The sequence below is a fragment of the Salmo salar genome, chromosome 07 (genome assembly GCF_965601325.2).
Source record: "Salmo salar chromosome 07, fSalSal1, whole genome shotgun sequence".
In the NCBI taxonomy this organism is placed as follows: Eukaryota; Metazoa; Chordata; class Actinopteri; order Salmoniformes; family Salmonidae; genus Salmo; species Salmo salar.
This window is the reverse complement of record NC_138297.1, coordinates 64,435,001-64,460,160: the sequence shown is the minus strand read 5'-3', so window position 1 is coordinate 64,460,160 and position 25,160 is coordinate 64,435,001. Positions and strand designations below refer to the sequence as shown.

The following is a 25,160-nucleotide window of genomic DNA, read 5'->3' as shown; positions in this document are numbered from 1 at the left end:
AAGGGTTGTGTAGAGGATATGAACCTGGTTTAGGTTTAAGGGGAAGGGTTGTGTAGAGGATATGAACCTGGTTTAGGTTTAAGGGGAAGGGTTGTGTAGAGGATATGAACCTGGTTTAGGTTTAAGGGGAAGGGTTGTGTAGAGGATATGAACCTGGTTTAAGGGGAAGGGTTGTGTAGAGGATATGAACCTGGTTTAGGTTTAAGGGGAAGGGTTGGGTAGAGGATATGAACCTGGTTTAGGTTTAAGGGGAAGGGTTGTGTAGAGGATATGAACCTGGTTTAGGTTTAAGGGGAAGGGTTGGGTAGAGGATATGAACCTGGTTTAGGTTTAAGGGGAAGGGTTGTGTAGAGGATACCAACTACCAACCCGGTTTATGGTAAGGGTCCTTGGGAAAGAGGTCAATAAATTGATTAAAAATAGAAAGTAGGGGATGGAAACTGATTCTTCAGGATACTGGAAGGGGAGTGGTGGTTTGTGATTTTTGAGTGGTGGGATGAATGTTTGTGGTTATTGTTGATTTTGTTTGGGAGACAGTCAAGAGGGACAGTACCTTTTTATATAGGGAAACGGGTAGATCTCCGGTCCAGATTGATCAATACTCGACTGAATAACACTACTGTCCTGTACTGTACTGCATTGTACTGTACACTACTGTGTTCTACTGTGCCGTACTGTACTGTGATGTTCAAACTTGTGAAACAGCCTAGACGTCTATGATTCGTTCAGATTTTGATCTGATCCGCACAGAACAAATTTGTACTTGTTTGGGGCGGAGCTCATTAGAATAATATCCAGCATGCTTTGCAAGGGTTTTTGTTTTTACATTTTACATTTTGGTCATTCAGCAGACGCTCTTATCCAGAGGAACTTGCTGCATGTGATAAGTATTTTGTTGCGATCTACAATTGATTCCTCTTTCCTATTAAAACCTGTCTAAGGCAGGGGGGTGGGGGTTCTACTAAGCTATATGGTTTTGTTTTAAGAAGGTCATACCAAGGATCATTTAGCTGTTTGATTTTGAATTATAAAAAGTATAAAGTATATGAAGTATAAAAAAACACAAGAAAAAAAATGATTGGATAATTTTTGGGGGACCTTACTGCTATTAGCCTATTCGAATGCATTGAATAACAGATTCACTACCTGGAACAACAGATAGTCCCAAAAAATAATCAAAAATAAGTTTGTTCTGAAGTGTCTGAGCGATATATGAAAGATCAGGATTTTTAATATATTTTTTACATGTATTTAACACCTTATTTTTTGCACTAAACAGTCTCCATACCTCCATTCATTTTTTCACCTGGTACCATGGGACTTTCAGACATGTCTTGTGATGCCTGTAATATAATGCTTACTTATTATAATAGAGAATGTATAGCAGTTGAAATTTGGCCATGGAATCAATGACCGAAAAATACGTATTTTTAAATGCACCTGATTTCATGTCCAGAAAATAGGTATTTTCAATGTCCGGAAAATACATATTTTCATCTTTCATTCATCACCTAAAATGTACCTGGTGTCAACGTCTGGAAAATAGTTGTAAAATATGTATTTTCAACGGCCTTTTGCTTATTGGGATATGGTTGTCCTCTTTAATGTGAGTTTGGTAGGTTTATAGAAGTTAGCATCCTTCCTCCTGACCTGATTTATGTTGATTTATGCATTGCCTGTCCCCCTAGTGCTGCAGTGGCACACTGTAACCAGAAGGTGGAGACAAAGTTCAGGAACTCTGATGGAATTAGAATTGTCACTTTTTCTTCTACTATTTCAAACATACTGTTTTACCTGCAGGCTGCAAGCTTGGTTGGAAATAACACAGTTCAATACTTAGAAACACTGCACACTCCTTTTCAACTGGTACCTTCTGCCTGAAATTACCAATACCAGTATACAGCACTAACACTAAGAATTTGTTCTTAACTGACTTGCCCAGTTAAATAAAGGTAAAATAAATCCGTACCACTAGCTCATTATTATTCTATTGGGTGCTGTTGGTGGTAATGGTCAGGACTGAGTGTTGAGTGCTGCCCTAGGTGCCAGTCAGTGTGACTGGGATGAGTGAGTTAGTGTTGGGTTTCCTCCTGCATCATCTTGGATCAGGGTTCGTTTTCACTTGGGGAACTTCCTGGTATCTGTTTACACAGTGGTGATGGCAGGGAGCCCACTCATGTTACTGCTAGAGACCAGTTGGAGGGGGGGGGGGGGGGGGGTATAGAGCGAGATGAGAGAGGGAAAGAAGTCAAGAGGCAGAGAATCCTAGAGCAGGGCCAGAGATGAGAGGGAGCAGCCGCAGCCCAGACAACATCTCCATACCAAGGTTTGTTCCTAGTTCCTGGCACCAGAGAGGATGGATGGAGACCTGTGGAATTGCAGACTAGAGCAGCAGACTTTAAGCAGGGCTGTGAAGGCTGTAAAGCTGCTATGTGCCTGTCGGCTGTTCTGTCAGCTGTGACTGTGTGATGTGGTGTCCAGGACTAGAGCCTGGGACCGTGGCCAAGCCTGACTTCTGACTGGCCATTGGCCCAGAGTGGCAGGTGGAGCAGGGGCTGTAGCCAGACAGGTGACAGGTGACAGGAGAGAGGCCAGGAACATCAGAACACTCCCTGGAGCAGGGTTGAGTCATAGCCGAGTCATCGTAGTGACTGGGGCAATGCAATCATATTTAATTAAGTTCTACATAAATTATTTACTATACATTGCCTGTATTTTTAGCCCAGAACATTGTGAACAAATGAACAGCATATGTAGTTGGGCCCCTCCCTAGAGTTACACTAGAGATACCGTCTTCTGTTTTAGACTCTGTTGAAACATTCTCTCACTTATTCTGATGGTTCAGTTCATTGGGTATGATTACTGTCTGAAATATGAATGGTTGAGAATATAGAAACATCAAGCACGTGTGATGTTTTGAGGTTTGAGTCGGGCACATCCTCGGCTACCTTCTGAAGCACACTCGTTCATTAGGACCCGTCGTTTGTTTTATGCGGAAGATCTCAGCACCTCTAGGGAGTTTCATGGAAGAGGATCAAGTGTCTCACTACAGTGTGTGTGGTGACTACACCCCTATTCATTTAATTATAATTTTTGATTGGGTAGGAGTGCTGAGCTGACACCTCTCTGGCATCCGTCAGAAGGTACCCAGGATGCACCCTGTCCCCCCTCTCTCTGTCTGCCTTGGAATATATTGATGTCTCTGGTTTGATGTCCAAACATTTTGGTTAGCCCCGCATTCCAGGTTCTCTACGACCTCCACGGTGATGAGAAACAGGCGGATGGTCAACTAGAAGACTGTATTTAAGTCTATTATGTAAAACGCCTGATGCCTCTGAAAGGAAGTGTAGCTAATATTGTAGTGTCAGACACTAGCTTTGAGTCTCTGAGAATGTAAAGTCCAAATCTCTAAGTAAACCGCTACTTAAACATGTTTCCGTGTGCCATCTGCCGTGGTAGAATGGCCCCTTTATTTCAATGAACTTGTTGACCTCAGTTCTTTGATCTAGTCGACGGAGTCACACGCTACTCTGGTCTCACAGTGGGGTATCAATCATTCTGCATCATAGCCTTTTGAACCCAGTTCAGTCTGTGTGGGGGGCTGTGTTGGGGGACTGGGCACAGCAACCCAAAACACACACAGTCACGGAACACAGATTACAACTGAGGAGAAACAAAGAGGAGAGGAGGAGAGCGTCGCACGCTAACCAACTGTTGGATCTCTGAGAGCGTCGCACGCTAACCAACTGTTGGATATCTGAGAGCGTCGCACGCTAACCAACTGTTGGATATCTGAGAGCGTCGCACGCTAACCAACTGTTGGATATCTGAGAGCGTCGCACACTAACCAACTGTTGGATCTCTGAGAGCGTCGCACGCTAACCAACTGTTGGATATCTGAGAGCGTCGCACGCTAACCAACTGTTGGATATCTGAGAGCGTCGCACGCTAACCAACTGTTGGATCTCTGAGAGCGTCGCACGCTAACCAACTGTTGGATATCTGAGAGCGTCGCACGCTAACCAACTGTTGGATCTCTGAGAGCGTCGCACGCTAACCAACTGTTGGATATCTGAGAGCGTCGCACGCTAACCAACTGTTGGATCTCTGAGAGCGTCGCACGCTAACCAACTGTTGGATATCTGAGAGCGTCGCACGCTAACCAACTGTTGGATCTCTGAGAGCGTCGCACGCTAACCAACTGTTGGATCTCTGAGAGCGTCGCACGCTAACCAACTGTTGGATATCTGAGAGCGTCGCACGCTAACCAACTGTTGGATCTCTGAGAGCGTCGCACGCTAACCAACTGTTGGATCTCTGAGAGCATCGCACGCTAACCAACTGTTGGATCTCTGAGAGCGTCGCACGCTAACCAACTGTTGGATCTCTGAGAGTGTCGCACGCTAACCAACTGTTGGATCTCTGAGAGCGTCGCACGCTAACCAACTGTTGGATCTCTGAGAGCGTCGCACGCTAACCAACTGTTGGATCTCTGAGAGCGTCGCACGCTAACCAACTGTTGGATCTCTGAGAGCGTCGCACGCTAACCAACTGTTGGATCTCTGAGAGCGTCGCACGCTAACCAACTGTTGGTTCTCTGTGCAACAGGGGAAGAGGCCTTGGTACATGTATGCCCCCTGTGGGTTATTGTGTTATGAAGTCATAATGTATATACAAGTCTGAAGTGTATGAATTGGAGTTGAGATGAGGCGACTATGGAAAGGCAATAATAGTAAAGGTTTAATACAATGCGTGAAAAAGCAGAATAATTTTGGATTGCAATAAGAGTTGATGTAATGAAATGCATTGCAGACTGAGATGGAACCATAGAGATGGAAAGACGTCTCACCTTCGTGTCTGTGCCATTATGGCATCTGACAGCATGGGCCATCTCCATTTTAAAGTTGTACATTTTCTTCTTCTTTTGTGTTTGAAAAAAGTGAAAAGCTAATATTGGTGATTTACCGCCACCTGCAGTGCTGGATCCTGAACCAAATCCTGGGTGTCATTCATTTATTTTGGCCACTAGATGGTGGTGATACAGCTTCAGCCATTTGTAAACCATAACACCCAATTTGAAGAAGATGACAATGCTCTGATAATTGGCTGATCGCTCCCAACCCATAGGAATCCCTATGGATCCCTAAGCCCTCAGTGGCAATGTCCATGCTAAAACAGGTTATATCCAAGTTGAGTCCTTTAACTATCCCTATGGATAGAGCATGTTCTGAACTGTGATGTGTGTTTTCTTGTTGTTTGTGAAAGATGCTGCCTGGACACCGGTCCCTAGGTCAAGTTCAGTCTCTGACCCCCACCCCTCACCTTTGACCCCTCACCTCGGATGGAAGAACGCACCCATTCCTTTAGGAGGTGAGAGACCACAGGTCACTGCCCCTCTCTCCGTGCACACACAGACACACACACACACACACACACAATTTAGATACACAATTGTTCCAGTAGTGGAGGGTGGGGTCAGTGTCCTAACTACGTATGAGGACACTGAGGTCCAGATCTCTGGAATCTCTTCTAATGAGATTTTTAGTTATTATAAAAAGATATATTTTGTTCATAATAAAGAAAATGAATTACAGGTCAACATGTAAATATTGCTCCCAGCTCAGAATGCTTATATTGTTGATCGGACTGAGTTGTAATCTCGCCTGCCTCTTTGAGAACGAGCGGAATCATAAACAGTGCTTTGTTCGTTATGTTCTCCTGCCTCCTCCTGATTGGTTCCCCAGAGTCAAACGGCTGACTCCGCCCTCCACAGGCCGACGGATTGAGACGTGAAATGAACTACGGAAGCTTCCAGTCGGCTCTACTACGCAACTACAGAGGTTTCTGACAGTGTGTCTGCGAGATGCCAGACAAAAGGCCATTTTAAAACTGTGACTCCTTCCGTGTCTACAGACACCCACCCAAACAAAAACCCACTCATGAGTGCACAATTTGTACATAGTCACTAATAGATATGTCAGTCAGTCAGGTGGCTAGCTGCCGGCAGAGACTTCTAGTGTAGTAATGTTGAAGGGCTCTGGTTAGTATTACTGAGCCAGCAAGAAGGATGAAGAAGCTAACGTTAAACAGAGCAGAAAAAGACTTGCTTTACAGAGAGTAGGCTACTGAGACAGATAGTGATGTGGTGCTCAGTGGTGAGGCTGCACGGCATGCAGGAGGAAGCAGAGGAGACAGAGAGGAAGCAAACAGATAGATAGGGGGGTTAGGTCTGTGGTTACCAAACTTGGGGTCGGGGCCCCATGTAGGCTCCCCTGAGAAAATCTGTACGAATTTCGTCAAACAAGTTAGGAACTTAAAAAAAAAATACATGTTTCAATATGAATATCTCATGGCCTATCTCCCCAATAAGGCCTACATTAAAATGATATCAACATGGCCTATCTCCCCAATAAGGCCTACATTAAAATGATATCAACATGGCCTATCTCCCCAATAAGGCCTACATTAAAATGATATCAACATGGCCTATCTCCCCAATAAGGCCTACATTAAAATGATATCAACATGGCCTATCTCCCCAATAAGGCCTACATTAAAATGATATCAACATGGCCTATCTCCCCAATAAGGCCTACATTAAAATGATATCAACATGACCTATCTCCCCAATAAGGCCTACATTAAAATGATATCAACATGGCCTATCTCCCCAATAAGGCCTACATTAAAATGATATCAACATGGCCTATCTCCCCAATAAGGCCTACATTAAAATGATATCAACATGCAAACAGTACAGTTCTAAAAAATGTCCTAAGTTTCATTTTGTCTCTGATGTTACGTGTCAGTATTTCCCTCCTTTCAGGGGTGTAGTATTACAACTGTAAAGCAGCCCACCGCACCTCTCTGATTCAGAGGGGTTGGGTTAAATGCAGAAGACTTTATAAATAATCCTGGGGGACGACGACAATTCCACCGTTTGTTACCTCGTATCCCAGCGATAATGCCTTGCATTACGATCGGGAAGAAAACACTTCAATTTGCGTAACTTGCCATTGCCTTAACCATTTTCTCAACTTACCCCATGGCCATTGGCTCAATTTACCCCAAGGCAAACATATTGATAATATTAGCCCACACAGCTATAATGATGTACTTTCATGTTAGGTTTTGGTCCTCATATTAAAGCTTATAGAGACCCCAACTGATGTACAGAACAACCTTAAAATGATCTACTTTGGTTTAGATTATGAACCCTCGAACACAATGCGTTAATTGGACTTTATGAAAACAGTTTTTTGGACCTAACTTGCTTACCACTTTTTCCATGTGGTTTCTTCCTTCAGACTCAATGAAATGATGACCTCCTTCCTAAATATTTGGTCAAATAATCCATTTTGTGTCTGGATTCCTAGAAACAAGGGTGGCTCAATGTACCCCTTTTTTGCTCAACTTACACCATTCTCCCCTATGTGTTTCTATCATCAAGAGAGATCTGATACAGATTCGACTAACATCCACTTCAACTCTTAACTCAACACATGTGTCCTCCAGATCCTCTCACAGGGAGCAGGGAACACTTTGAAGTTTCTCCCCCAGTGGCTGTTTCTATTCAGTTTATTAGGGATTCTGGACCCCCCATAGGTTCATAGAGTGGCCTCTGTCCTCCTCCGTCCTTCTCCCCCAGTGGCTGTTTCTATTCAGTTTATTAGGGATTCTGGACCCCCCATAGGTTCATAGAGTGGCCTCTGTCCTCCTTTAGAATCTAACACACGTGGGCTATTTAAATGTGGTTGTTGTTAGATATATTAACAATGTCATTTATAAATGATTAAAAACAGTTAGAATTCATTGGTTTAATAGTATAGTACACCACCCCAGTTGTCCTTCTCCTACCGATCTCCTGTACAAACCTTCTCCTACCGATCTCCCGTACAAACCTTCTCCTACCGAACTCCCGTACAAACCTTCTCCTACCGATCTCCCATACAAACTTTCTCCTACCTTTCTCCCGGATAAACCTTCTCCTACCTCCCTCCCGTACAAACCTTCTCCTACCGATCTCCCGTACAAACCTTCTCCTACCTCCCTCCCGTACAAACCTTCTCCTACCTCCCTCCCGTACAAACCTTCTCCTACCTCCCTCCTGTACAAACCTTCTCCTACCTATCTCCCGTACAAACCTTCTCCTACCTATCTCCCGTACAAACCTTCTCCTACCTATCTCCCGTACAAACTTTCTCCTACCTATCTCCCGTACAAACTTTCTCCTACCTATCTCCCGTACAAACCTTCTCCTACCTATCTCCCGTACAAACTTTCTCCTACAAACCTTCTCCTACCTATCTCCCGTACAAACCTTCTCCTACCTATCTCCCGTACAAACCTTCTCCTACCTATCTCCCATACAAACCTTCTCCTACCTAGGGCTGTGGCGGTCACAAAATTTCGCCAGCCGGTGATTGTCAAGCAAATAACAGTCTCACGGTAATTGATCGTTAATTAACATAAACACATTTAGCATCTGCTGGTTTCCACACACAGCCTACAAGCCACTGATGCAGACCTTTGGAACATTTACATTTAAAAAGTCTAATAAATCCATGTAATATAGCCTACACCTTCACAATAAATCATTATTTATTTTAGACAGGTCTAAAGAAGCATGATATGAAGAAAATGTATTTCAGAAGAACAGAATAGCATACTCTTGTTGTCCTTATGTTAGGTCCTGATCTGGCTAAGCCAAATGGCTTTGGGCTACACTAGTTCATTTAGCAGACAAGATTTGCTGCGCACGTCCTTATCCAATTCCGAGGTGCAAATTGATGATATTGGAAGAACTGTCCACATTTAGTTTTCGTCAGCCAACGAGATGAGTAGGCCTAACGAACAGCAAAAGCACTAGCCTGTGTCAATCTAATATCCCCCATAGTACTAAAGTCGACCTGTTCTATTCTGTGTGAGAAATCAATATTCCAAACATAGTCTGGGACAGTTGTGGGATGCAATAGATCCCACATTAATACAACCACTAGCATCACAACCACTAGCATCCCAAATTAATACAACCACTAGCATCCCAAAATTAATACAACCACTAGCATCACAAATTAATATAACCACTAGCATCCCAACCACTAGCATCCCAAATTAATACAACCACTAGCATCCCAAATTAATACAACCACTAGCATCCTAAATTAATACAACCACTAGCATCACAACCACTAGCATCCCAAATTAATACAACCACTAGCATCACAACCACTAGCATCCCAAATTAATACAACCACTAGCATCACAAATTAATACAACCACTAGCATCCCAAATTAATATAACCACTAGCATCCCAAATTAATATAACCACTAGCATCCCAAATTAATATAACCACTAGCATCACAACCACTAGCATCCCAAATTAATACAACCACTAGCATCCCAAATTAATACAACCACTAGCATCCCAAATTAATATAACCACTAGCATCCCAAATTAATACAACCACTAGCATCACAACCACTAGCATCCCAAATTAATACAACCACTAGCATCCCAAATTAATATAACCACTAGCATCACAACCACTAGCATCACAACCACTAGCATCACAAATTAATACAACCACTAGCATCACAACCACTAGCATCCCAAATTAATATAACCACTAGCATCCCAAATTAATATAACCACTAACATCACAACCACTAGCATCACAACCACTAGCATCACAAATTAATACAACCACTAGCATCCCAAATTAATATAACCACTAGCATCACAACCACTAGCATCCCAAATTAATATAACCACTAGCATCACAACCACTAGCATCCCAAATTAATACAACCACTAGCATCCCAAATTAATATAACCACTAGCATCCCAAATTAATATAACCACTAGCATCCCAAATTAATATAACCACTAGCATCACAACCACTAGCATCCCAAATTAATATAACCACTAGCATCACAACCACTAGCATCCCAAATTAATACAACCACTAGCATCCCAAATTAATACAACCACTAGCATCCCAAATTAATATAACCACTAGCATCACAACCACTAGCATCCCAAATTAATACAACCACTAGCATCCCAAATTAATACAACCACTAGCATCACAAATTAATATAACCACTAGCATCCCAAATTAATATAACCACTAGCATCCCAAATTAATACAACCACTAGCATCCCACATTAATACAACCACTAGCATCACAACCACTAGCATCCCAAATTAATATAACCACTAGCATCCCAAATTAATACAACCACTAGCATCCCAAATTAGTATAACCACTAGCATCACAACCACTAGCATCCCAAATTAATATAACCACTAGCATCACAACTACTAGCATCCCAAATTAATATAACCACTAGCATCCCAAATTAATACAACCACTAGCATCCCAAATTAATACAACCACTAGCATCCCAAATTAATATAACCACTAGCATCCCAAATTAATATAACCACCAGCATCCCAAATTAATACAACCACTAGCATCACAACCACTAGCATCGCAAATTAATATAACCACTAGCATCACAACCACTAGCATCCCAAATTAATATAACCACTAGCATCACAACCACTAGCATCACAACCACTAGCATCCCAAATTAATATAACCACTAGCATCACAACCACTAGCATCACAACCACTAGCATCCCAAATTAATACAACCACTAGCATCACAACTACTAGCATCCCAAATTAATATAACCACTAGCATCACAACCACTAGCATCCCAAATTAATATAACTACTAGCATCACAACCACTAGCATCACAACCACTAGCATCCCAAATTAATATAACCACTAGCATCCCAAATTAATATAACCACTAGCATCCCAAATTAATATAACCACTAGAATCACAACAACTAGCATCCCAAATTAATACAACCACTAGCATCACAACCACTAGCATCCCAAATTAATACAACCACTAGCATCCCAAATTAATACAACCACTAGCATCCCAAATTAATATAACCACTAGCATCCCAAATTAATACAACCACTAGCATCCCAAATTAATATAACCACTAGCATCCCAACACTAGCATCCCAAATTTATATAACCACTAGCATCCCAAATTAATACAACCACTAGCATCCCAAATTAATATAACCACTAGCATCACAACCACTAGCATCCCACATTAATACAACCACTAGCATCCCAAATTAATACAACCACTAGCATCCCAAATTAATATAACCACTAGCATCACAACCACTAGCATCACAACAACTAGCATCCCAAATTAATACAACCACTAGCATCACAACCACTAGCATCCCAAATTAATACAACCACTAGCATCACAACCACTAGCATCCCAAATTAATATAACCACTAGCATCCCAAATTAATATAACCACTAGCATCACAACCACTAGCATCACAACCACTAGCATCCCAAATTAATACAACTACTAGCATCCCAAATTAATACAACCACTAGCATCACAACCACTAGCATCCCAAATTAATATAACCACTAGCATCCCAAATTAATACAACTACTAGCATCCCAAATTAATACAACCACTAGCATCACAACCACTAGCATCCCAAATTAATACAACCACTAGCATCACAACCACTAGCATCCCAAATTAATATAACCACTAGCATCCCAAATTAATACAACTACTAGCATCCCAAATTAATACAACCACTAGCATCACAACCACTAGCATCCCAAATTAATACAACCACTAGCATCACAACCACTAGCATCCCAAATTAATACAACCACTAGCATCACAACCACTAGCATCCCAAATTAATACAACCACTAGCATCCCAAATTAATACAACCACTAGCATCCCAAATTAATATAACCACTAGCATCACAACCACTAGCATCCCAAATTAATACAACCACTAGCATCCCAAATTAATATAACCACTAGCATCCCAAATTAATACAACCACTAGCATCCCAACCACTAGCATCCCAAATTAATATAACCACTAGCATCCCAAATTAATACAACCACTAGCATCACAACCACTAGCATCACAAATTAATATAACCACTAGCATCACAACCACTAGCATCCCAAATTAATATAACCACTGGCATCACAACCACTAGCATCCCAAATTAATACAACCACTAGCATCACAACCACTAGCATCCCAAATTAATACAACCACTAGCATCCCAAATTAATATGACCACTAGCATCCCAACCACTAGCATCCCAAATTAATATAACCACTAGCATCCCAAATTAATACAACCACTAGCATCACAACCACTAGCATCCCAAATTAATACAACCACTAGCATCCCAAATTAATATAACCACTAGCATCCCAAATTAATATAACCACTAGCATCCCAAATTAATACAACCACTAGCATCCCAAATTAATACAACCACTAGCATCCCAAATTAATATAACCACTAGCATCCCAACCACTAGCATCCCAAATTTATATAACCACTAGCATCCCAAATTAATACAACCACTAGCATCCCAAATTAATATAACCACTAGCATCCCAACCACTAGCATCCCAAATTAATATAACCACTAGCATCCCAAATTAATACAACCGCTAGCATCCCAAATTAATATAACCACTAGCATCCCAAATTAATATAACCACTAGCATCCCAACCACTAGCATCCCAAATTAATATAACCACTAGCATCCCAACCACTAGCATCCCAAATTAATATAACCACTAGCATCCCAAATTAATACAACCACTAGCATCACAAATTAATATAACCACTAGCATCCCAAATTAATACAACCACTAGCATCCCAAATTAATATAACCACTAGCATCACAACCACTAGCATCCCAAATTAATACAACCACTAGCATCACAACCACTAGCATCACAAAAATGTATTTTTTGCAATGTGGCTGACGGACCAGATCAGAATGTTTAGCTGAAGATATTGGGCTAACATCTGTTGGGCTAACATCTGTTGGGCTAACATCTGTTGGGCTAACTGGGCTAACATCTGTTGGACTAACATCTGTTGGGCTAACATCTGTTGGGCTAACATCTGTTGGGCTAACATCTGTTGGACTAACATCTGTTGGGCTAATCTGTTGGGCTAACATCTGTTGGGCTAACATCTGTTGGACTAACATCTGTTGGGCTAATCTGTTGGGCTAACATCTGTTGGGCTAACATCTGTTGGGCTAACGTTTAGGCTATTTCTTCACATTATAAGTGCAGCAACACACACACGGCAGTAGGCTGTAAGCGTGTATGTTCCATTACTGCAAATGCAATTATGAATGTAATGCTTTTATTATAAAGGTGCATTTTTATGGTGAAAATCTTCCCAAACATGAAACTCACGCTCTGCTTATGTATGTCAGTTAGGCTCTACACCCGCTTCATTTTAACAAGTTATTTGGCCACTTTAGTTGTGATATAAACCTTATTAAACATATAGGCCTATGGGCTAGGCTACATGAGGTGTGATACTAACCTTATTAAACATATAGGCCTATGGGCTAGGCTACATGAGGTGTGATACTAACCTTATTAAAACATATAGGCCTATGGGCTAGGCTACACGAGGTGTGAGACTGATTCAAAAAAGTCGCAAAAAAAGGCATTGTTTATCAATTAATAATATATATATATCATTCACATGTGATATGCTAATATTGTCACCCATCAGACTATAATTGATTTCATCTTGTCTTTACGTATATTAAATAATATATGTGGGACATTTGTTTTGATTTAGAATGGACCATTATAATCACCTGTCTGGAAACAGGAGCAGCGGGAAAATACATCTAATTTATGCACTTAAATAGCGAATGGAGGATGCTTTTCCTATGGTTCATTTTCATTCCAGGTAGGCTATACTCCAGGTACTGTTCTATTCTGACCCAGGTACTGTTCTATTCTGACCCAGGTACGGATCTATTCTGGCCCAGGTACTGTTCTATTCTGGCCCAGGTACTGTTCTATTCTGACCCAGGTACTGTTCTATTCTGACCCAGGTACGGATCTATTCTGGCCCAGGTACTGTTCTATTCTGGCCCAGGTACTGTTCTATTCTGGCCCAGGTACTGTTCTATTCTGACCCAGGTACGGATCTATTCTGAGCCCAGGTACTGTTCTATTCTGAGCCCAGGTACTGGTATCTATTCTGGCCCAGGTACTGTTCTATTCTGGCCCAGGTACTGTTCTATTCTGACCCAGGTACGGATCTATTCTGACCCAGGTATGGATCTATTCTGGCCCAGGTACTGTTCTATTCTGACCCAGGTACGGATCTATTCTGGCCCAGGTACTGTTCTATTCTGGCCCAGGTACGGATCTATTCTGGCCCAGGTACGGATCTATTCTGGCCCAGGTACTGTTCTATTCTGACCCAGGTACGGATCTATTCTGGCCCAGGTACTGTTCTATTCTGGCCCAGGTACGGTTCTATTCTGGCCCAGGTACGGATCTATTCTGGCCCAGGTACTGTTCTATTCTGACCCAGGTACTGTTCTATTCTGACCCAGGTACTGTTCTATTCTGACCCAGGTACGGATCTATTCTGGCCCAGGTACTGTTCTATTCTGGCCCAGGTACTGTTCTATTCTGACCCAGGAACGGATCTATTCTGGCCCAGGTACTGTTCTATTCTGACCCAGGTACGGATCTATTCTGACCCAGGTACTGTTCTATTCTGGCCCAGGTACTGTTCTATTCTGGCCCAGGTACTGTTCTATTCTGGCCCAGATACTGTTCTATTCTGGCCCAGGTACTGTTCTATTCTGGCCCAGGAACGGATCTATTCTGGCCCAGGTACTGTTCTATTCTGACCCAGGTACGGATCTATTCTGACCCAGGTACTGTTCTATTCTGGCCCAGGTACTGTTCTATTCTGACCCAGGTACTGTTCTATTCTGACCCAGGTACAGATCTATTCTGGCCCAGGTACTGTTCTATTCTGGCCCAGGTACTGTTCTATTCTGACCCAGGTACTGTTCTATTCTGACCCAGGTACTGATCTATTCTGACCCAGGTACTGTTCTATTCTGGCCCAGGTACTGTTCTATTCTGTACACTACCTCAAGACTCTCTGTTATCCCGCAGCTCTCAATCTCTCTCTCTCTCTCTCTCTCTCAGAATAATTTCTCTCTCTCTCTCTCTCTCTCTCTCAGAATAATTTTTCTCTGTTTCTCTGTGTCTCTCAAGTCAATTCAAGAGGCTTTATTGGCATGGGAAACGTGTTTACATTGCCAAAGGAAGTGAAATGGATAAAAATGAACAGTAAACATTACACTCACAAGTTTCAAAGGAATAAATACATTTCAATGTGCAAAAGGGAAAATAAATCAACATAAATATGGGTTGTATTTACAATGGTGTTTGTTCTTCACTGGTTGACCTTTTCTTGTGGAAACAGGTCACAAATCTTGCTGCTGTGATGTCACACTGTGGTATTTCACCCAATAGTTATGGGAGTTTATCAAAATTGGATTTGTTTTGTAATTCTTTGTGGATCTGTGTAATCTGAGGGAAATATGTGTCTCTAATATGGTCATACATTGGGCAGGAGGTTAGGAAGTGCAGCTCAGTTTCCACCTCATTTTGTGGGCAGTGTGCACATAGCCTGTCTTCTCTTGAGAGCCAGGTCTGCCTACGGCGGCCTTTCTCATTAGCAAGGCTATGCTCACTGAGTCTGTACATAGTCAAAGCTTTTCTTAATTTTGGGTCAGTCACAGTGGTCAGGTATTCTGCCAAGTAGCATTCCAGCTTGCTCTGTTTTTTGGTAAATTCTTTCCAATGTGCCAAGTAATTATATTTTTGTTTTCTCAGGATTTAGTTGGGTCTTCTGTCTCTCTCTTTATCTCTCTATCTCTCTCTGTATCTCTCTCGCTCCCTATCTCTTTCTCCCTCCCTCTCTCTGGGGGAAGTTTCCGGGACAAATAAGAGCTTCATAAATGTCAGATGGTAATGTTTGAAGGCTGAAGGGCCTGTAACTATGTCAGGTGTGTCCCTGTATAGCTGGTGTGTAGACAGCAGTGAGTTTTTACCCAGCCCCACTAAATCACATTACAGAGAATGTGTTGAGTCAGGGATATGTTGTCTGCTGCTCAGCTGCCTTTATATTAAACATAACAACTGAGGTGGTTGTGTTTACTCTCGCTCTCTCTCTGTGTGTGTGTGTGTGTGTGTGTGTGTGTGTGTGTGTGTGTGTGTGTGTGTGTGTGTGTGTGTGTGTGTGTGTGTGTGTGTGTGTGTGTGTGTGTGTGTGTGTGTGTGTGTGTGTGTGTGTGTGTGTGGTTAAAGAGTTGAAGGAGATGTGCCATAGAGAAACAGACATTCTTAACAAGGTTAATGTGTGATGTTGGTCTACAGTACGGACAGCGCTCCTATTCAACACAAATACATGGATTAGTAAGATAAATGATGTGTAATCGCCGTCAGAGTCCAAGACGTAAACACAAGTCTCCCTGATTACATTTCAAATGGGACCACATTCCAGGGGCTCGTCCAGGACAGCGGGAGGGACGGAAGCGTCATGGAGGCTGTGTGTGTGTGTGTGTGTGTGTGTGTGTGTGTGTGTGTGTGTGTGTGTGTGTGTGTGTGTGTGTGTGTGTGTGTGTGTGTGTGTGTGTGTGTGTGTGTGTGTGTGTGTGTGTGTGTGTGTGTGTGTGTGTGTGTGTGTGTGTGTTGGAGGCTGAGGTTGGTAATGGTAATGATCTCCTCAGAGCAGACATACAGACGGTGGGAAACTCAGGAATGTTGGACCATTTCCGACTGAAACTCGGCAAGACTTTCCTAATCCGAGGAGAACAGAGCTACAGCCCTGGCGACACCGGCCCAGCTGGGTTGCATCTCTTGTGTACAAAACAGGAGATAATATTTAGACTTTTTTCGACATTTTTTACATTTACATTTTAGTCATTTAGCAGACGCTCTTATCCAGAGCGACTTACAAATTGGTGCATTCACCTATAATATCCAGTGGAACAACCACTTTACAATAGTGCATCTAAATCTTTTAAGGGGGGGGTTAGAAGGATTACCTTATCCTATCCCAGGTATTCCTTGAAGAGGTGGGGTTTCAGGTGTCTCCGGAAGGTGGTGATTGACTCCGCTGTCCTGGCGTCGTGAGGGAGCTTGTTCCACCATTGGGGTGCCAGAGCAGCGAACAGTTTTGACTGGGCTGAGCGGGAACTGTGCTTCCTCAGAGATAGGGAGGCGAGCAGGCCAGAGGTGGATGAACGGAGTGCCCTTGTTTGGGTGTAGGGCCTGATCAGAGCCTGAAGGTACGGAGGTGCCGTTCCCCTCACAGCTCCGTAGGCAAGCACCATGGTCTTGTAGCGGATGCGAGCTTCGACTGGAAGCCAGTGGAGAGAGCGGAGGAGCGGGGTGACGTGAGAGAACTTGGGAAGGTTGAACACCAGACGGGCTGCGGCGTTCTGGATGAGTTGTAGGGGTTTAATGGCACAGGCAGGGAGCCCAGCCAACAGCGAGTTGCAGTAATCCAGACGGGAGATGACAAGTGCCTGGATTAGGACCTGCGCCGCTTCCTGTGTGAGGCAGGGTCGTACTCTGCGAATGTTGTAGAGCATGAACCTACAGGATCGGGTCACCGCCTTGATGTTGGTGGAGAACGACAGGGTGTTGTCCAGGGTCACGCCAAGGCTCTTAGCACTCTGGGAGGAGGACACAAGGGAGTTGTCAACCGTGATGGCGAGATCATGGAACGGGCAGTCCTTCCCCGGGAGGAAGAGCAGCTCCGTCTTGCCGAGGTTCAGCTTGAGGTGGTGATCCGTCATCCACACTGATATGTCTGCCAGACATGCAGAGATGCGATTTGCCACCTGGTTGTCAGAAGGGGGAAAGGAGAAGATTAATTGTGTGTCATCTGCATAGCAATGATATGAGAGACCATGTGAGGATATGACAGAGCCAAGTGACTTGGTGTATAGCGAGAATAGGAGTGGGCCAAGAACAGAGCCCTGGGGGACACCAGTGGTGAGAGCACGTGGTGCGGAGACAGATTCTCGCCACGCCACCTGGTAGGAGCGACCTGTCAGGTAGGACGCAATCCAAGCGTGCGCGGTGCCAGAGATGCCCAGCTGAAGGCATCTCTTCGACAGGAGGTAGCAGGCCACTTGAGGTTTTGTTAATAGTGTACCCACATGCTACAGGTTTCACAGATGCGGGGTCAGTTATATAGAAGAGAAATAGCCTTGTAGTGTTGTCATAAACAGTGCAGGGTGAGAAGCAGCTGTAGCAACATTTTAACCTCTATCTGTACTTCCATGTAAGAACACTCATTTTCATTTCCTGTTTGAGAACATCTCCTGTTGGTGAGCGGGACCCTGGTGAGGAGGAGATGAGGGCCAATGGAAAACGCCCTGAGCACCCTCAAAGAGCTCCCAGCATGCTTAGCATCTAGCCTGAATGCAGGCAAACACACAGACACACAGACACACACACACTGCTACTAGTGTTTCCCTGTGGGACAGACCTGGCATCACTGTCAACTTCTATCGTACATTTAGTTCTATATTGCATAGGCCAACTGCTTTTGAATACATTTAACTGTTGTTTTTGGATGGGGTGAGATGGGATTTTGATATTGCCCTAGTTTTTTTTACCTTGCATAGTGGCACAGAACATTGAGTAGAGTACAATTTACAATATTGACCTCTCTGAATATCTTCGTCTTTGTACAATCCCCTGAAACAGTATGTTGTCTATAGACCCTGAAACGTTCTACAGTATGTTGTCTATAGACCCTGAAACGTTCTACAGTATGTTGTCTATAGACCCTGAAACGTTCTACAGTATGTTGTCTATAGACCCTGAAACGTTCTACAGTATGTTGTCTATAGACCCTGAAACGTTCTACAGTATGTTGTCTATAGACCCTGAAACGTTCTACAGTATGTTGTCTATAGACCCTGAAACGTTCTACAGTATGTTGTCTATAGACCCTGAAACGTTCTACAGTATGTTGTCTATAGACCCTGAAACGTTCTACAGTATGTTGTCTATAGACCCTGAAACGTTCTACAGTATGTTGTCTATAGACCCCTGAAACGTTCTACAGTATGTTGTCTATAGACCCTGAAACGTTCTACAGTATGTTGTCTATAGACCCTGAAACATTCTACAGTATGTCTATCTATCTCTCTCCCTCTCTATCTATATCATTCTCTCTTTAAGCTGCAGTGTGGGTTTTAATAGAGGAGAGTAGTGAAATATGCTGCTGTGTAGTTAAGGTAATGTATTGAGCTTGTGGCACAAACAAAACAAGACACACACACACACACATACACACACATACACACACACTCTTCTCCTGAACACAGAGGGAGAGTAAATATGTTTGTCACCTTTAAAACGTTCCCCCTTCGTCAGGCTGGGCTGAATAGATCCTTTGTATATCATTAGCTGGTACTCACTGGCCCTCACAGGGCTTAGTTTGGCTGGTGCAGTCTGGAGGAGAGAGGAGAGGAGGAGGGGAGAGGAGGAAGGGAGAGGGGAGGAGGAAGTAGAGGAGGAGGAGGGGAGGAGGGGAGAGAGGAGAGGAGGAGGGGAGAGGGGAGGAGGAAGTAGAGGAGGAGGAGGGGAGGAGGAGAGAGGAGGAGGAAGTAGAGGAAGAGGGGAGAGGGGAGGAGGAGGGGAGGGGAGGAGGAAGTAGAGGAGGAGGGGAGAGAGGAGGAGAGGGGAGGAGGAGGGAGGGGAGGGAGGAGAGGAGGAGGGGAGAGGGGAGGAGGAGGAGGAGGAAGTAGAGGAGGAGGGGAGGGAGGAGTGTGAAACTTAACCCCGTCCTGTCTGGATGGCTGTAGTTTGTCTTCACCTCTGTCCTACATCAATGCTGCATCATGGAGTGGGGATACTATGTACCAATCTATTTAGTGGAGTAAGTACTGTTTATAGTGATTATGTGTTCTAGTTGTTCCTGTTACATTTACACAGTCATGTGGTCTGTTGATTGATGAGTTTATGACTGTAGGCTTTTGAGTGACTTTAAATCTCCGTGACACCAGTTCATTCTCAGTATGAGTATCAACCTGTTAGTCAGCCACTCAGTAGTTGGTCAGTAGTGTACAGTCATCCCACTCTGGGCTGAGAAGTCTTGCTTCTCCATTTGTGGTTGTAGTCATTGTTCCTGCCTGTCGGGGTGTGAAAGCACTCGGTCCCTCTTCCCTGAGCAGACCAACTCCAGTGTGGGGGCTATGATTTGGTTCTGTCCGCTCTTATGAGACTGACATAGATACACACACAGTCTTACGTAGTTAACCTTGTGGTGACATATAGTTCAGTACCATTCAAAATCCTATTTTCCTTACCCTAACCTAAAACCTAACCTTAACCCTAAACCTAACCCTAGCTCCTAACCCTAGCTGCTAACCTAACCCTAAAACTAAACCTAGCTCCTAACCCTAGACCTAATTCTAACCTTAACCCTAAACCCTCTAGAAATAGCATTTGATCTTGTGGGGACCAACAAAATGTCTCCAGTTGGTCCAATTTTTGTTTGTTTAGTATTCTTATGAGGACTTCTGGTCCCCCCAAGTATAGTTAAACACGTCCACACACACACACACACACACACACACACACACACACACACACACACACACACACACACACACACACGGTTTCGTGACTATCTGTTCCTCACCAGAGTAGCAGAGACACCAGAGAGTAGCAGAGAGTAGCAGAGAGTAGCAGAGAGTAGCAGAGAGTACCAGAGAGTAGCAGAGAGTAGCAGAGAGTAGCAGAGAGTACCAGAGAGTACCAGAGAGTACCAGAGAGTAGCAGAGAGTAGCAGAGAGTACCAGAGTAGCAGAGACACCAGCAGTGGAGGAGATGCTGGTAAAATAAGTTAGTCCTTGACATTCACCTGAACTGACGGGGGATAACGGGGCTATGAGCTCTCTAACACAGAGGAACAGGGCAGTGAGAGGAGGAGACCTCTCTAACACAGAGGAAAAGGGCTTTGAGAGGAGGAGACCTCTCTAACACAGAGGAACAGGGCAGTGAGAGGAGGAGACCTCTCTAACACAGAGGAACAGGGCAGTGAGATGAGGACCTCTCTAACACAGAGGAACAGGGCAGTGAGAGGAGGAGACCTCTCTAACACAGAGGAACAGGGCAGTGAGAGGAGGAGACCTCTCTAACACAGAGGAACAGGGCAGTGAGAGGAGGAGACCTCTCTAACACAGAGGAACAGGGCAGTGAGAGGAGGAGACCTCTCTAACACAGAGGAACAGGGCAGTGAGATGAGGACCTCTCTAACACAGAGGAACAGGGCAGTGAGAGGAGGAGACCTCTCTAACACAGAGGAACAGGGCAGTGAGAGGAGGAGACCTCTCTAACACAGAGGAACAGGGCAGTGAGAGGAGGAGACCTCTCTAACACAGAGGAACAGGGCAGTGAGAGGAGGACCTCTCTAACACAGAGGAACAGGGCAGTGAGAGGAGGAGACCTCTCTAACACAGAGGAACAGGGCAGTGAGAAGAGGAGACCTCTCTAACACAGAGGAACAGGGCAGTGAGAGGAGGAGACCTCTCTAACACAGAGGAACAGGGCAGTGAGAGGAGGAGACCTCTCTAACACAGAGGAACAGGGCAGTGAGAGGAGGAGAGACCTCTCTAACACAGAGGAACAGGGCAGTGAGAGGAGGAGACCTCTCTAACACAGAGGAACAGGGCAGTGAGAGGAGGAGACCTCTCTAACACAGAGGAACAGGGCAGTGAGAAGAGGAGACCTCTCTAACACAGAGGAACAGGGCAGTGAGAGGAGGAGACCTCTCTAACACAGAGGAACAGGGCAGTGAGAAGAGGAGACCTCTCTAACACAGAGGTGCTTTGAGAGTGTTTGTGTTTGTGTGTTTGTGTGTGTGTGTATGTGTGTGTGATTACAACATGTCTATATGTACTTACTTTATATGTATGGAGATTGAGAAAGAGAGAGTAACAGAAACAGAGAAGGGATATTCACTGCACAGCAGCAGGAGAGAGAAACAGAAGGGATTTTCACTGCACAGCAGCAGGAGAGAGAAACAGAAGGGATATTCACTGCACAGCAGCAGGAGAGAGAAACAGAAGGGATATTCACTGCACAGCAGCAGGAGAGAGAAACAGAAGGGATATTCACTGCACAGCAGCAGGAGAGAGAAACAGAAGGATATTCACTGCACAGCAGCAGGAGAGAGAAACAGAAGGGATATTCACTGCACAGCAGCAGGAGAGAGAAACAGAAGGGATATTCACTGCACAGCAGCAGGAGAGAGAAACAGAAGGGATATTCACTGCACAGCAGCAGGAGAGAGAAACAGAAGGATATTCACTGCACAGCAGCAGGAGAGAGAAACAGAAGGGATATTCACTGCACAGCAGCAGGAGAGAGAAACAGAAGGATATTCACTGCACAGCAGCAGGAGAGAGAAACAGAAGGGATATTCACTGCACAGCAGCAGGAGAGAGAAACAGAAGGGATATTCACTGCACAGCAGCAGGAGAGAGAAACAGAAGGGATATTCACTGCACAGCAGCAGGAGAGAGAAACAGAAGGGATATTCACTGCACAGCAGCAGGAGAGAGAAACAGAAGGGATATTCACTGCACAGCAGCAGGAGAGAGAAACAGAAGGGATATTCACTGCACAGCAGCAGGAGAGAGAAACAGAAGGGATATTCACTGCACAGCAGCAGGAGAGAGAAACAGAAGGGATATTCACTGCACAGCAGCAGGAGAGAGAAACAGAAGGGATATTCACTGCACAGCAGCAGGAGAGAGAAACAGAAGGGATATTCACTGCACAGCAGCAGGAGAGAGAAACAGAAGGGATATTCACTGCACAGCAGCAGGAGAGAGAAACAGAAGGGATATTCACTGCACAGCAGCAGGAGAGAGGAGTTGGTTTGTCTACAAAACACTATAATAACCAGCAGGGTCACACGGCAACTCCCTGCCAATCAGAGACAGACTGCCTCCCTGCCAATCAGAGACAGATTGCCTCCCTGCCTGAAGAGCAGTGCAGAGAGTGTGAGAGAGAGAGAGAGAGAGAGAAAGGAGGAGAGAGAGATGTAAGGAGTGTGGGGGTATACTGCATCTTGCGGGAGGGATGCCTTTCTCTCTTTTTCTCTCTCTCTCTATTGCGTGAAACTTCTCTCTCTCTCTTCCCCCTGCCTTATCGCTCTTCCTCTCCCTCTCTCTTCCTCTCTCTCTATCTCTGTGAGCATAGTTCTTCCTGTAGTCTGAGCCTGAGAGCACTGAGCTCTCTCTCTCTCTCTCTGTGTGTCTTGAGTTGTGTTCTGACCATGAGGACTCTCCATAGGTTGAAGTTGATGAGTTCCCCCAGCCTCAGTGACCTGGGGAAGAGTGACAAGGCAGCCTTGGAGGAGAGAGGGACACAGCAGAGAAAAGCTGGGGCTAACGCCACCTGGAACAGGTACTGTAGTCTACACTCTGTGTGTGTGTGTGTGTGTGTGTGTGTGTGTGTGTGTGTGTGTGTGTGTGTGTGTGTGTGTGTGTGTGTGTGTGTGTGTGTGTGTGTGTGTGTGTGTGTGTGTGTGTGTGTCTCACCCTGCTTTGTGTCAGTCAGTGAACAGGAGGTACTGTACTTGCTCCTTCCTTGTTGTGAAACTCCACTGACCGTTAGAAAGGCCAGAGATGTGGTTGTTTGTCAGTCAGTCGGCTCTGTCTATGTCCCTGTCCTGTACTCTGAGATCTACACAGCTCAGTCTATGTCCCTGTCTGTACTCTGAGATCTACACAGCTCTATGTCCCTGTCCTGTACTCTGCGATCTACACAGCTCAGTCTATGTCCCTGTCCTGTACTCTGAGATCTACACAGCTCAGTCTATGTCCCTGTCTGTACTCTGAGATCTACACAGCTCTATGTCCCTGTCCTGTACTCTGCGATCTACACAGCTCAGTCTATGTCCCTGTCCTGTACTCTGAGATCTACACAGCTCAGTCTATGTCCCTGTCTGTACTCTGAGATCTACACAGCTCTATGTCCCTGTCCTTTACTCTGAGATCTACACAGCTCTGTCTATGTCCCTGTCCTGTACTCTGAGATCTACACAGCTCTATGTCCCTGTCCTGTACTCTGAGATCTACACAGCTCTGTCTATGTCCCTGTCCTGTACTCTGAGATCTACACAGCTCTATGTCCCTGTCTGTACTCTGAGATCTACACAGCTCTGTCTATGTCCCTGTCCTGTACTCTGAGATCTACACAGCTCAGTCTATGTCCCTGTCCTGTACTCTGAGATCTACACAGCTCTATGTCCCTGTCTGTACTCTGAGATCTACACAGCTCAGTCTATGTCCCTGTCCTGTACTCTGAGATCTACACAGCTCAGTCTATGTCCCTGTCTGTACTCTGAGATCTACACAGCTCTATGTCCCTGTCCTGTACTCTGAGATCTACACAGCTCTATGTCCCTGTCCTGTACTCTGAGATCTACACAGCTCTATGTCCCTGTCCTGTACTCTGAGATCTACACAGCTCAGTCTATGTCCCTGTCCTGTACTCTGAGATCTACACAGCTCTATGTCCCTGTCTGTAATCTGAGATCTACACAGCTCTATGTCCCTGTCCTGTACTCTGAGATCTACACAGCTCTATGTCCCTGTCCTGTACTCTGAGATCTACACAGCTCTATGTCCCTGTCCTGTACTCTGAGATCTACACAGCTCTGTCTATGTCCCTGTCCTGTACTCTGAGATCTACACAGCTCTATGTCCCTGTCCTGTACTCTGAGATCTACACAGCTCTGTCTATGTCCCTGTCTGTACTCTGAGATCTACACAGCTCTATGTCCCTGTCCTGTACTCTGAGATCTACACAGCTCTATGTCCCTGTCCTGTACTCTGAGATCTACACAGCTCAGTCTATGTCCCTGTCCTGTACTCTGAGATCTACACAGCTCAGTCTATGTCCCTGTCCTGTACTCTGAGATCTACACAGCTCTGTCTATGTCCCTGTCTGTACTCTGAGATCTACACAGCTCTGTCTATGTCCCTGTCCTGTACTCTGAGATCTACACAGCTCTGTCTATGTCCCTGTCCTGTACTCTGAGATCTACACGTCTCTCTCTGGGATTTCCTTGAGAATGTCACACTGAATAAGCATTACTATAAGCATTACTGCCATCACTATTCCTAGTCTCATAAAGCAACTTCC

The 25,160-nt window shown here is 44.5% G+C and overlaps 1 protein-coding gene across 6 annotated transcripts in view; it reads left to right on the top strand.

Moving 5' to 3' along the window:
* LOC106576365 (proline-rich protein 5) overlaps window positions 1-25,160 on the top strand; it is a 78,366-nt gene that overhangs the window by 2,638 nt on the left and 50,568 nt on the right. For 3 of the 6 annotated variants that reach the window (XM_082977922.1, XM_082977921.1, XM_082977923.1), the window contains exons 2-3: window positions 5,266-5,370; window positions 23,304-23,417. In XM_082977922.1, the coding sequence (XP_082834048.1) occupies window positions 5,342-5,370; window positions 23,304-23,417 (143 nt within the window). In that variant the 5' untranslated portion in view covers window positions 5,266-5,341. Of the gene's footprint in view, window positions 1-5,265; window positions 5,371-5,744; window positions 5,841-5,930; window positions 13,849-23,303; window positions 23,418-25,160 lie in introns of those variants that run through there. The other 3 variants (XM_082977925.1, XM_082977920.1, XM_082977924.1) reach the window with 3 other exon arrangements.